The sequence below is a fragment of the Macadamia integrifolia genome, chromosome 6 (genome assembly GCF_013358625.1).
Source record: "Macadamia integrifolia cultivar HAES 741 chromosome 6, SCU_Mint_v3, whole genome shotgun sequence".
In the NCBI taxonomy this organism is placed as follows: Eukaryota; Viridiplantae; Streptophyta; class Magnoliopsida; order Proteales; family Proteaceae; genus Macadamia; species Macadamia integrifolia.
Genome location: NC_056562.1, coordinates 38,845,140 through 38,858,600, shown reverse-complemented (window position 1 = coordinate 38,858,600; position 13,461 = coordinate 38,845,140). Strand labels below are relative to the sequence as shown.

Genomic DNA, 13,461 nt, shown 5'->3' with positions numbered 1-13,461 from the left:
ATGGGGCTACTTAACATAAAGATTCAAGGTTTGTGCATAATGTCTTGATTGAATTAAGAGATAAAGAGTCATTAGCCAACCCCACATGTGCAATCTAAATGTAAAAAGTGTAGGAATGGATCAATCAGTTTAATTTTGATAATTAAGCTTAAACCTAACTTGCCACCCCATTGCTTGGCTTATCTGTTAGGCTTGTTACTGGTAAATGTAATGTAAAAGCCATGGGTTGGTGTTGAAAAGCCAGGAGACAATCCAACATCGATCACTATCTGTCTTAGCCATGGCTTAATCAAGATAGGTAATTAACAAATTCTTCTACTGTTTGCTATGTCTTTCAAGCTTTTAGTAAAAAAAGTAGCATATATCATGATTAAAACAGTGTTTTTAGTTGCATTCACCCTGTACCCTATCAATCATTTGGACTCTATTTTATCATTCAAGCAATAACCTTGGCTTTCTTCTGGATGAAAGAAAGAGATAATCAATGGTGAATAAGGGCCATGCTTGGTGTTTCTGTGTGGGGCTCATAAGCTTTAGTGGAGAGTCATGGCCTAGTCCCATCATAAAAAAGAAGAGAATATCATAATGGATTGTTGATAAAAGAAAAGCTTCAGGTATATTCCTATTAATAAAGTTGCTTTCTCCATGGATTCATATCCCAACCTTAAAGGAATATACAATTAGAAATACTAAATGATCAATTTCATGTCTCTACCTGTCCTTCCACCCAAGATCTCATTTCACTTCTCACCATTAAATACAACATAGCATGGTTCCAACAATTCTCCCATCTCTGCAAATAATCAAGTTTTTTGGTCAAAGCAACCTTGCCCTCAAATCTTCTTTATTTTTGGAAGTTTAGAGATCAATGGGTCTTCCAAGTTCTCCCACCCCTCCACACCTCTATCCTCAAGCACTTCAACTTAAACTCTACCAAGCCTTCATGTTTTCAGTTCCAATCCTCTTCTCCATAATTCTATTTCTCTTGTTTTACCTATTTTACCTGAAGAGGAGGGCCTCTAATCTCTCCTCCTCTCCAACAACTCCTCCATGGAGATCGAATCAAGCCACTGATCCCCTGGTAATCTCTCTCTCTCTCTCTCTCTCTCTCTCTCTCTCTCTCTCTCTCTCTCTCTCTTTTCCATATTCTGAAATTAAGAAAATTTCATTAAAGAGAAAAAGAGGAGAAGATTCCTCATGGTACTAGGAGGAATTTGCATATCACATCAATGATAGTGTAGAGAATGGTATCATCTACATAGCATCCACATAAGTCAACATGGTTGTAAAAAGATTTTGATATACATCGATTTAGTTTGAATCTGGATTGAAAAAGAGTTCGATTGATTAGTTTTTATCGATTCAACCAATTGGGTCTCATTTTAACACCCCTACATGCACCATTTTGATATTTGAGTTCATAGCTTAAAATGACTTCATAGCTTTTAAAATGATTCAATTTTTGAGGCACTTGTGGATTCGGCTCCTCTCTTGAACGTGATCGATCAGGTCTTGCCCATAGCTACTTGGGTGATCACCACGTGTCCAGGCGATATCTAATAATTTTTGATGTCTCGTTCTCTATGTCTCTTTCCACGCATTGGATTATCACCTAGATATATGATGCTCGCCCAAGTAACCATGAGCCAGATTCAATACTTCTCTAATGGCGTAGGTTACACTCCTGGTAAAAAACAATCACAAATAAGAAAATCAGGGTTTTCATGAAGTTTGATCCGACTGTGTCCCTGCAGGGTTTCAGCCCAAACCGAACTGGCAAGCCGAATTCCGAACTCGAAAGACTAGCCCAACCTCACCGCCTCATGCTTAGTGGACCCACATGAGTCATGACACGTATTCAGTCACGCATTGCAGATTTCGGACTTTTTATCACAGATCTTCCATTTCGGCGGCCGCTACCAGGCCAGAGCCAGACCACTAGAAAAGACGATCTTAGACTCTAGTGACTCCAGCGTTCACGAGTAAGGTACTACTATCATACGCTTCTGTGACGAATCAGGAAAAATTCCCCATTTGCCAATTTTAGTAAATCCACGTTTGGCTCCGCCGGAAGTTATAGCGAACGACGGCAGTTATCAACTGCCGTTCGTATATGGAAAATTGAATCTTTGGACACTTCACGGGCTACAGAATCTTACTCCTATACCATATTTGGATCCCTGCTTTGTAATTATCTAACCGGTTTAAGGTTAAGCAATACTGAATGATTTGTTTGACATTTATCTCATATGTTTGATTTTTGTAGAGTCAGTTCAGGATTAGCTGAGCTGAAGACGGCATGACATGTTTGTTTCCCATATTTACGTTGAAATGTTATTATGTTCTGTATTAGTGTCAACTTCTGCTCAAGATAGGCCAGCTTCTCTAACAGATCGTAGGGCTATGAAGGTGAGTCCCATTACTGGTTTTCCCAACGTGAACCAAGCGGCATTTTCCATTTCCCCAGTTCATAGGAAAATCCCCCTTTGCATTGTGAACCCCAACCCCAAAGAGAAAGAAGAACAAATAACAGCAAAGCAGAAGACAGTAGGAAGATGGAATGAGCTTTTGGGGTTTTTACCAGATTCTGATTGCTGTTGGCATTCTCAGAAGTGCATTGGAAACCCAAAAGAAAGGGAGGAGGAGGAAGAAGAACATACAAGATGTGTGTGGAGGGAGAGAGAACTGTTCTAGTTGTCAATTTGATTTATACCCTTATTCATTAATCAGTAGCCTTAGAAAATTTAGACTCATATATTATGATAGAAAATGCATGTGCAAAATAGTTAAGGGCTTTCACATTGCAATTTTAGCTTTGTTATTCTTACATCTCAGTTAACTACGATCTGTCAGATATTTAATGATGTGGATTTTACTGTATCCATTCTGGGTATAAAAGGATATCCAATTTTTTTAATTATTTTTTTATCGTGGTTACCATTTACATATTACCTTAGTTTTTAGTAGCACCAGATCCTTATTCCAATATTGTCAATTTTAGATTGCTAGGTTCAAGCACCAGAAGGCTGCAGAGTTAAAGCTGCAAGAAATCAAGGAACGGAGAGAACGGAGGGGGCGTTCTTCCAAAGCAGCTGCTTTATCTACTCCTATTGAGGCTGGGGAAGAAGATGTGTTGGATGATGATGGAGAGGAGGAACGAGAGGTTAGCCATGAGTAGGACCATCTGTTCATTTTTAGTTTGCTCTGACCAGCATGCTTTTAATTCTGTTATTACAAGCATGTGATATTGCAATCTGACTTGGTTTTCATGTCATGAATCAGGAATTCAGGCTGCTAACTAGATTTACATCAATTTTTCTCTAATCACCTAAGGGTTTAGGTTATAGAATCCTCAGATATTCCAAAATCGTAGGAAGCTCAGGAACCAAAATCAGACTTCAAATAGAACAATAAGAAAAGATAAGAATGGGGACGTGTGTTCAGGAATCACCACCTGAAACATTACCTTGGAATTGCCACCAAGGATTTGATGAAATCAATGTCAAGAACTTAACTAATCAAAACAACAAGCTAAGGTAGAATAGGAAACTGAAATAAAATAGGAAAGTGAGACTTATGGAAATAATTACTGAGTATCCCAGCGTGACTACAAGATTGAATAATAAATTAAATAAGAAAATAAACTACTGAATCAGAAATGGGTTCAAAACATAACCCACAAGCCAGAAATACGCTCTGGTTTTAATCCTGTTGCAAGTATTTCTCTTCTTCTGTTTCTGATGAAAATCCAGATCACAGCAGGTTTAAAGGTTGTTAAGACTTACGAACTTCCTGCATCTGGCTGTTTAATTTTTCGTTTTAATCCTGTTGCAAGTATTTCTCTTGTATTTTTGGTTCAGTTTTTTAGCATTTCTCTGAATTGCAATGGTCCTTCTGTACAGGCGTGGCTTACTGCCATCTCTTTGGCCCTCTGCAAGGTACCCATTTGTCAATTTTTTGAATACTTTAGTGCCTGTATTTTTCCTTGCTATGTGGAAACTCTGATCCTACGTCCTTGCTCTGGAGCCATTGTTGCAGGCTTTTGATCTTCTGGAAATGTTGAAGAAAGAGGAAGAAATGCTTTCTGCTTTCAAGGAAAAGCAGTTACAGGTATCTATAATGATTTAGGTGATTACTATATGACGTGATTGAAAACAAGCTATGTAATCTTCTCATCTAACTTATCAGCACATTCGAATGAGTCCACCGCTTTTAGTTTACATGATGTAATATTATAGAGCTAATGATTATTATTGTTATCCATTTGGAGGAACCATGAAAGAGTGAGCCCTTCTATTTTGTGCCAAAATGGGCATCTTATAAGCATCCCTTTTCCTCACATCAACTCTCTGCCTCGCAAACAATTTCATGCTTAGTTATGAACTATAAGTTGCCTAACGTTATGAAGAGAAATAAGCTATTTGTTGTGATTTAATGCCAAATATTAATGTATTTTGGTCAATATGGTGCGGAGTAGTTGAATAACTTGGTGAAGTGTCTATATTGTTATGTTCGTTGTGGCAATTTTTTTAATGTTGTACACCGTAGATCCCATAGTAATGTTCATATTGGGTTAAAACTTGAATGGTGAGACGGGTTGGCTGCCATAGAGTGCCACCTGACAACTCTTGAAATTTATAGAGTTCATATATATATTATCCCAATTTCCTCCAATTTTTTATTTCATAAAAAGGGGAAATAAGAAAGAGAGAAATGGTCAGTTTATAGCTGTGTTGGTATTTCATGCATCTGTGATGCTACTTTGGTTTTATTCCATTCTTTATGTTGACGAATTGGAACACATGTCTGCTCTGAGTGTCGCATTGAAAACATTGTCATCTGCTCCCAATCCCCTGCCCATTCCCCTCTTCTTTTGCTGCAATTGCCGACAAAATACTGATACTTGAAGTACAGGAAGGGGGCAAAGAAATTGCTGGTGATGTCCTTGATGAGCGAGCTAAGAGAGCAGAGGCTTGGCATCGTGATGCTGCAGTTCGAGCACAATATACAAAACCAGCAGAGCCAATCACTTGTGCCACTTTTGCTCAAGATGTTATTGAAGGGAGAGCGATGGTTTCACAAGCACATGACCACAAACATCAGCCTCTTATATTTGGACCAGCTAGTCTAGTGGGTGGAAGATTAACAAGTGAAAGGGAACGCATGGCAGCGCAGGTGTTCCAGCCTGGTCACAGGTATCATCATTGCTTTACATCTGGTTAGCTTAATAATACGATCTATATTTATATTGTTCCTTGGGATAGAGTTCTATGCCCTTGTATTTTGCAATTATGTCATTGTCTTTTATCTTTTGTTTTAAGCATGGATAGGTGTCTTTTGAGTTCTGTTGCCAAATGTGCTCTGGGGTTGAGTAGTATTATGAGGTTACACAAACCAAGGGTTGAGTTGCAAAATATAAGAGCATGGTCAGAAACATCCAAGAAAATAAGGATCCCCAATCTTTGGAATTTTTGAAAAGAAACGAAACATCTATGAAAATAAAGATTGTAGGTCTTTATGTTTGTTGTTTTTGTGATCCATAGATTGCCAACCATGAGCATAGAGGAGGCTGGGTCGCGTGAAATGGAAATGATGAATAAATGGCAAGAAATGAATGCGAGGCTCTTGGAAGAAGCCAATTCCTCGTGGCACCAGGAAGGTCGAAAGCCTGGGCCCAACAATGATGATGATGATGATGATGATGATGATGCTGCAGTAGAGAAAGCAAGGGCTTGGGATGACTGGAAAGATGACCATCCTCGTGGTGCGGGCAATAAGAAGCTTACTCCTTGTGGCTAATTGTTTAGAATGTCTATTCATCTTGTTCTTGCATAACCTAGTCATGGTCTCACAAGAATTTGAGTTCTTTGGATTCTCTACGGTCGCAAGATCTGTGCCATTTTTCCTGATCTACCATGTATTAATAAGGGCACTTGTTTTTATGTATAATAGAATTTCTTTCTTATTTTCAAAGACAACTTATATATGGCTGCTGCTCAGGAATTTTTATTGCAGCACTGAACTGTGACCGAAAGTCTCCTTCCCAAAGTAACTTTGTATCGTGCAAAAATTTTGGTTGAATTGTGTGGTTAACAATATCCATCATATGATCTGTAGCTTCACTTTTAACGAGTTATTGAATTTTTTTTAGCTCATAATAAATGAAAATGAATGAAAGGATCCTCCTGATCGTGAGTTCATGACTGGATGTTGGACCCTTGCATTTGGCATGGATTCTTGGAATACATACCAACAATGAATTATAGAATAATACTTGGAAAAGTGTTTGGAATCATATAGGATTTATTAAGGTTGCGTTGCGTTTTGTTTGGTCTGGTTTGGTTTTGTAGAATGCCTTATCAGATTTTGAATGTATACCACACCTTTGGTCTCTGTTTATCCTTGCCCACCTCCAATCTTAGCTTCCATTGCCCGTCTCGATCCTAGCTTTGTTGCCACTACAAGACCCTTCTCCAACCCCACTACCCTATCGTTTCTTTTCATTGGGAGCATTACACTTAGGGATTTTTCTTTTGTATTACCCTTAAAAATATTTATAACTTTTTGGAATACTTAGAATTTAAAAAAAGATCTCTCATGTCTCTCATTTTTATAAGAAAATTTGTAGTATACTCGTTCCGTTGAAAGGGAATTGTTAAGTGATAATGTTAGTAGTTTACTATTATTTAAATGATCAAACCACCCTTGAGTATAAGTGATCTTACGTTATATCTTTCACTTAAAAAACCCACAAATTGGTTTAAGTGTGTTGTTTTTCTCAACCAAAACCTCCATATCATCTCTGCTCCTGCTACTGCTTCTGCTCCGATTACCTGCAAAGAATAGAGGAAGAAATTGTTGAAGAAGGCTGCTCCCTCTGCTCTTGCTACCACTACCTTTTGTTACTGCGATATTCTAGCAACTACTCGCTCAAAGAATACAAAATAAGATCCCCGTCTCAACTCTCAACCACTGTGCATGGCAGTGGTGGTGGTGGTTATATATGTATACACGAATTTATCTGCTTTGTCTATATTGCAAGGTTATAAAACCCAGAATCGGGCTCCAAATTTGGTTTAGCCAATTCTACGTCTCCCCAATACCGCCCTCCCCCCTGCTACTCCCCCTTCACCGCCTCTTCTGCAAATCCTTGCCTCCCTCTGTTTATTCTCTCAAGCCCTTTTGGTTGCACCACTAATCCCTCATTGGCTTCAAACTTAGCACTATCACTGGCCTAATCATCAAATTATGGGTCTCTACGCATCTTTACTTTCCAATAGTTGCAAGCATGTGAACTGTTGAACGTGTTGTTGAGAATGAATATGCAACCATGAGGAAGAAACTTTTAGCAAACCTACTAGCGATCTCTGCTCTTAGGCACACTGGGACATTGGTTGTACCCACCATTACTTGGGTCACAACTGAGGGCCCGTTTGATGATGCTTCTGCTGTTTCTGTTTCAAGAAACGGCAGAAACAGAAATTGCTGTTTCTGGAAACAGAAACAGGTAAGAAGGGTGTTTGATAATTCTTGTTTCTGGAAACAGAAACGGGTAAGAAGGTTACAGTGGAGGAGCTTCTCCTTCGATTGTTGCAAGTAGAGGAGAAAGACAGTTAGGAGAGGGGAGGAGGAGAGAACGAATAGTCTCTTTCTTCTCTCATTCTTTGCAAGTATATCAGTAGGAAGCTTCGAGAAGGAGTGAAAGCTATAAAAAGATAAAGGGCTTTTGATTTTTGGGGGAGAAATTTTAGGGAGAGATGGATCGAGAGCAGAGAGTTCTTTCTGGGTGGAAAGGAGAGAGAGAGAGAACCGATACTATTCTCGGATCGTTCAAAGGAGGAGGAAACCAGGAATTTCATCTCCTTTTCCTCTTCTTCTTCTCGGTTTCGATTGCATCGAGGGAAGGAGGTACTGATCTCAGAAAGGATCGGCACTTTAGGAGCAGAGATCGTCTGGCTCGACGAGTTCTTGATTCTCGTACAGAAGCGGTGCGTCTTCTCCTTTCACTGTGAAGAGGGTGACTGCAAGACGGGCAGAGCTCTCGGTTAGCAGTTGCAGCTCGTCTTCAATAGTTGTACAGGGAGGCTTATCTCGGTCGTCGAATGAGCGGCGCTCCCCACCGTTGGTTGCGCAGGAGGAGAACGTTGCAATCGTCGTCGGTTACGCAGGAGGAGCAGAGATCTCGGTTAGCAGTTGCAGGTCGTTTTCAACGGTTGTACAGGGAGGCCACTGTCGATCTTCGAATGAAGCTCCCCAATATGTACAGAAGATTTTTAAAAGGGTCGGTTTGTCGAATGAATTGTTCCGCTTTTTTGTTTCGAGAAACAAGCGAAACAAGTAAAACTTGTTTCGTCATTCATGTTTCTTGAAGCATAAATTGTTATAAATTTCAATTTATGCTTCAAGAAACAAGTAAAACACAACACTTTTACCAAACGGTATTTATGCCGTTTCTGTGTTTCTGAGAACAAGAAAACACAGAAACACGTTTCTGATTACGTTATCAAACGAGCCCTGAGTTGAGTGTAGTAGTATGAATTCCCCCTTCTAAGGGTTTCCAAATATGTTCTTTTAGAGGAAAAGGTCAAAAAAATCTTCACGTTTTAAGTCAACAGTTTTAGACATTAGCGGAACGATGGATATTATTTTCAATTTGATATTTTCAGTGCGGTACAAGATAAAAGGCCTAAAAAGATCGAAATGCATCCAAATTTTACGGAAATAGTCAACCAAAACATGCTAAAAAAATTGTAACTTGGTTCTAATTAATTCTTCTATACTAGAACCCTCAAACATGAGAACACACCCCCAAAAAAAAAAAACAATTCCGTGTTAACAGCATGTTCTAATTGGGGGTAAAACTATTTAAAAAATATATATAGTTTTTTTTTTTTAATCGAAATTGAAGGCAAAACTATCTGATTAAACCCAATACAGCCTATCCATATCAGTATTATACCATTATGGATACCGATACATTGGGTCCTTAAAGGAAGCAGTTGGACAGCTGAATGAATAAACAAAAGAAAAACCAGTGTTTCATGTTTCAGTTTTCAACTCTGAATCCATGGATACAACAATCCCATCACCCTCTAAAGATGAGGTTGGGACCTTACTCCCTGGACTCTTCTTCAATTGCTGTCGGCTTGAGTAGATGAAGATTTTTCTTGCCATCTTAACAAACTCCCTACAAAACAACATAAAAAGCCCAGTATTTGAGTCAAAATAGCTCTTAAGACTAACCCAATCAAATCGACCAAATTTACATGATATAGCATTATACTGTGTTCCTCGGTTCAAGTTACTTACTGCCAAGGGTCATCACCCAGAAGCATCATGTCTCCTTCATCATCTGTGAACACAAGTAGCCACTTGTCCCGGTCCTGAAGCTCTCCTTTAATCTCAAACATATTCTCCACCTCATTTATAAGTTGTTCATACCCATCCAACACAGTCAAGTCAACAGCCCGACCAACTGCAATCCCTTGCATTTGAACCTTCAGAATCAAAATTTGGGTTTCTATCAGTACAAATGATCAGATGTAAGGCCACTGTTGTGCTTCCTAATTAAAATATATGCGTCCTGGACTCTTCTTAATAGGGTCTCTGTCACTATTACTCCCAGTTTACGTAGGTCGCGTATCTGGGCTCATGCAACTTTGAATAACACACAACAGGTTTTAGCATACCTTGATACGACTCCTGGTGGAAGAACTACAGCAACTCTGCTTACTTTGACTCTCCTTCGGTGAAACCTGTAACAAACATTGTCTCTGTTCCTTGGGGGCCTTTGAGAGGTCTGACTTTTGGTCTGAATCAGCTCCAGAACCAGTTGCTGGGTTGGATCCATCGGTGGTTGCACTAGATACACTCATGGGGTATGACAATCCCTTCTCCGTAGAAGCTGGGACATTTGGTACATTTACCAAATTGAACCCAAACAAACGGCAACCACTAGACATCTCAGGTTTCTTACCTGTGTCCACAAGGTCAAGCATGTTGTTGCTTGGTTTTGATGTATCCAGGGTCGAGATACCGTGGGGAAATGAACATGTAATACCAGTTTTATGATCTTCTGCTGACTCCTGAAACAGACTCAGGGAGACATCCACTTGTGGAGATGGCCGCCAGACCCCATCTGTCCAGGTCTTGGACCTACAGCTGTTACTGCCACTGATGAGATTGCCCTTACCTTCTTTTTGCATCGGAGGCCACAAAACTTGGCTTTCATTGCTTTGGGCTTCAGCACTACTCGAATGAGTTAGATCATGGGACTGGGTTGATCCAGGATACCAGAAAACTGAGGCTGCAGAATTGGCAGCCGTTTCTACATTCCATAACAGGAAAGTTCAAAATACATCCAACCCAACTCAGGTAGAAAGGAAAACAAAAGGTTAAAGTTTCTCTCACCAAGGACAGGGGTATCTATTGGTGGTCGGGGCCTCTTGTTCTTTATAGCTGGTGGTTGAGTCAGGTTAGAAGGAGCAGAAGCAACAAAAGGTTCAATCTCCCATGGAGAAACCCTCTCTGGTCTTTGAATAGAGGATGCAGGTTCGTCCCATTGAACCTGAAAAGAAAGAATATAAGAATCGAAGGATCAAAGAGAAGACAAGAATCTACCAAATATGTGGATTAAAAGAGATTCCAACCTTCAATGACCTCCATTTGGAATCTTTCCACTGAGCAGAGACATCTTCGACCCCAACAATTGTACCTGTAAACCTTACCATCCAAAACAAGGGAAACATTAAGTGAAAGAGCAGGAAATCATATAACAAAAAGAATTCAAGACAGATAAGAGATGTTCCACCAATGTACACAAATACCTTCTTTCAGGGCAATCTTCACCCTCGAATCTCATCTTGAATCTCATACCGACTGAAAACCCATTCTTGGCAGCCTCTAAATATTTGTTCAAGCCTATAATGAACTGACTCGTTCTAACAAAAACCATAATCAGGAGGAACAATTAACATCAAGACAATGAGAAAACAGTCCCATGAAGGTTTATTTGACAGAAACACAAACTCAAAAGGAACTTTTCCAACCTTGGCTTGTAAAAAACGATAAAGAGGGTCTGAGTGGCTACAGCATGAGATGCCGTTGCAAGCACTCCAAGATGCATGCTTTGGCTCGATATCACAGAGGATGGCATGGTGCTTTGTTGATGAGCAAGACGCCTAACCCCAACATGTAGTTCTCCATTCTCTCCCCTACAAAACCAGTCTCTGAGAGTGAAAAGAGAAACTACTACAAAGTACCAGTAGCGAAATCCAGAAAATTAGAAAGCTGAGAGGAAGATGGGGTCATAATAAGATCCTTGTCCAAATACCTCAGGAATACAAAAGCATCCCCTGCTACCAATCTCTTAGAAGTGATAAAGGTACTCCATCCAGTCGTAAGCAGATGCCTGCGGGGTTGACCTGGTACAATTAAATTGAAAAGATATGCTACTTAGCCATTTACAGACCCACACACCCCAATGTTAAACACTATTTCGAACACTACAAATATGAACCACAAGTCCACAACACAATTGACACACAAGGAACAGAAAAACGGAAAAATGCAACTGCAGGCACCTCTAAAGATATGCTTAAATCTCCACTCATACCCATGAAGATCCCTAGCTGCCAATTCCTGGGTTGGTGTTGGTTGGTTCATGTCCTTCAAGAAAGGAAACCACGGCAAATAAAGAAGATCGCACAGAGAATAGAAATACTTAGATAGAGACAGATACAGAGAGAGAAGCAAAGTAAATAGAACAACCAAAAAGAATGAGAAATACCAACGGAGGGAGGCATTCGTTAGCATGTTTCCGAAGAACGGAGAACCCGCCATGTGTGCTTGTATCAGACGCAGTTAATATCTTGCAAAAAGAATGAACGGTCGGTCGCAGAGGTTCAGAAGTGCTTGGATCAGGACTTCCCGGCTCACTTTGCTGTAGAAATTATATCAGAAGACTTGAGACTAAATTTTCTTCCTTCACAACTAAACAATTTAATGGGTTGAAATTCAAAAAGTAAGCAAGTCTTACATCTGCCTCAGGTTGTAAGGTGATTTGCGCGTAAACTTCATCTGTTTCTTGTTCAGCCTGGAATTAATAGAAATCAACAAATCTACAAAACTTGAAGAAGAAGGAAAAAGGGGGGGGGGGGTGAGGTGAATAGAGAAAGGCTATGTTTTCGAAGAAGAAGAATACCAGCAACTGAATGTGTATAACACGACAAAGGATTTTGGAAAGAAGATTAAACGAAGGAATCCGTTGATTCAATTCCTGGTTTGTCGATGCTTCTAACTGTAAAATCCCAAGGAACAGGTAGAGAAACACAATTACTTCAGGTAAGAAGGAAAGTGAGAGGACGAAGCAAAGCTTGATTGTTGAAAATTTTAAGACATCACAGAGAACCGCTTACTTGCTCCATGTGACCTTGCGGGAAGTAGAAAACCCTCTCGCCCTCCCGAGGAACATCAACGAGAGGACCTGCACAAGCTCTCCAAAGAGCGGCATAGAGTTCGTCACCTATAAAGCCTGTCAAATACAGGAAGGAACCCGAATCAGCAACAAAAGCCCTAAGCGTGCCTCGGAAGCAAACAGCATTACAAAAAAACACCTCTGGGATAACCAGAAAGCATCAAGAAGAAGAAACCAACGGTCATTTCACCTGTGTCTTGCCGATCACCGGAGAAATTCGGCTGCGAAACCGACGAACCTCTAAAATTCTCTGTATACGCCATGGAAGAAAAAAAAAACCTCGTCCAAACTCGTAAAACCAACAACTCAAGTCAATGAAAGCAAAACCGCCGTTTTCCTTACGCTCTACTAACCCATTTTATCCTAAAAGTTGAACAAGAGAAGAATCCAAAAGAAGAAAACTTTGACTAAAAGGAAGAAGCGTTGTTATTCTGGATTGAATGAAGCCTTCGACACGTTCCACTACAAAATCTCACATCAACGATCCATAACTATAAGATAAACCGTCAACGACTAATCTTGAATGAATGAATGAATGGACCTTAGTAACAGAACCTCTCTTTATCAGTTCATCAGCTACTCTATCTCTACACTTCTTGGTCCAGATTTCACAAAACCGCTTCGCAAAACCACTTCTTCAAGCCCAGAAACCGCCTTTTCCCTCAGTTCAGTTTCCCAGTTCCTCTCCCGCGAGAAAGACGAAGAAAGCTCAGAAAACGCCGTTACCGAATCCTAATAAACCCATTCCATGCTTGCTATTATACGCCTCTCTCTCTCTCTCTCAGTTAACCTAACCCTAAACCAACCGTGGTTAGATTTTGACCAGAATCCAAAAATATGCAGTTTTGTCCGTACAGCACGCTCAAAGAACGGAAGAAGAGACACCGTCAGATAACGGCGGCGTACTTTAAAATTTGACAGCTGGCGTTGCAGTTTTGCTGACGACGTCTTGGGATACGTTTTCCAGAGGCAAATGGCCGTTACCG

The 13,461-nt window shown here is 40.1% G+C and overlaps 2 protein-coding genes across 2 annotated transcripts; one reads left to right on the top strand and one right to left on the bottom strand.

Annotated features, from left to right (window-relative positions):
• On the top strand, window positions 1–6,105 carry LOC122082284 (PP2A regulatory subunit TAP46). The gene is made up of 7 exons (XM_042649745.1): window positions 1–28; window positions 2,354–2,409; window positions 3,002–3,163; window positions 3,903–3,938; window positions 4,039–4,110; window positions 4,915–5,195; window positions 5,544–6,105. Exons 1-7 carry the CDS (start codon window positions 1–3, stop codon window positions 5,797–5,799), a joined length of 891 nt encoding a protein of 296 aa, XP_042505679.1. The 3' UTR covers window positions 5,800–6,105.
• A 2,797-nt stretch (window positions 6,106–8,902) lies between these two features.
• On the bottom strand, window positions 8,903–13,208 carry LOC122082841 (auxin response factor 11-like). The gene is made up of 14 exons (XM_042650628.1): window positions 12,666–13,208; window positions 12,417–12,532; window positions 12,203–12,298; window positions 12,038–12,094; window positions 11,789–11,941; window positions 11,583–11,667; window positions 11,333–11,423; window positions 11,049–11,213; window positions 10,827–10,940; window positions 10,650–10,722; window positions 10,411–10,567; window positions 9,690–10,327; window positions 9,310–9,497; window positions 8,903–9,187 (listed from the first exon to the last, which is right to left on the bottom strand). The coding sequence occupies exons 1-14, from the start codon at window positions 12,736–12,738 to the stop codon at window positions 9,040–9,042; spliced, it is 2,154 nt and encodes a 717-aa protein (XP_042506562.1). The 5' UTR covers window positions 12,739–13,208; the 3' UTR covers window positions 8,903–9,039.
• Between the last annotated feature and the right edge of the window lie 253 nt (window positions 13,209–13,461).

What these genes read in the sequence shown, in the direction of transcription:
- LOC122082284 (XM_042649745.1), top strand. Translation starts at nt 1, where the DNA reads ATGGGGCTACTTAACATAAAGATTCAAG. An exon ending in ATGGAGAGGAGGAACGAGAG is followed by an intron (nt 3,164 to 3,902) that starts GTTAGCCATGAG and finishes CCTTCTGTACAG; the next exon opens with GCGTGGCTTACTGCCATCTC. An exon ending in TCTCTTTGGCCCTCTGCAAG is followed by an intron (nt 3,939 to 4,038) that starts GTACCCATTTGT and finishes CCATTGTTGCAG; the next exon opens with GCTTTTGATCTTCTGGAAAT.
- LOC122082841 (XM_042650628.1), bottom strand. Translation starts at nt 12,738, where the DNA reads ATGGCGTATACAGAGAATTTTAGAGGTTCGTCGGTTTCGCAGCCGAAT. An exon ending in CCTTACAACCTGAGGCAGAT is followed by an intron (nt 11,942 to 12,037) that starts GTAAGACTTGCT and finishes TAATTTCTACAG; the next exon opens with CAAAGTGAGCCGGGAAGTCC. An exon ending in AATAGATACCCCTGTCCTTG is followed by an intron (nt 10,328 to 10,410) that starts GTGAGAGAAACT and finishes TATGGAATGTAG; the next exon opens with AAACGGCTGCCAATTCTGCA.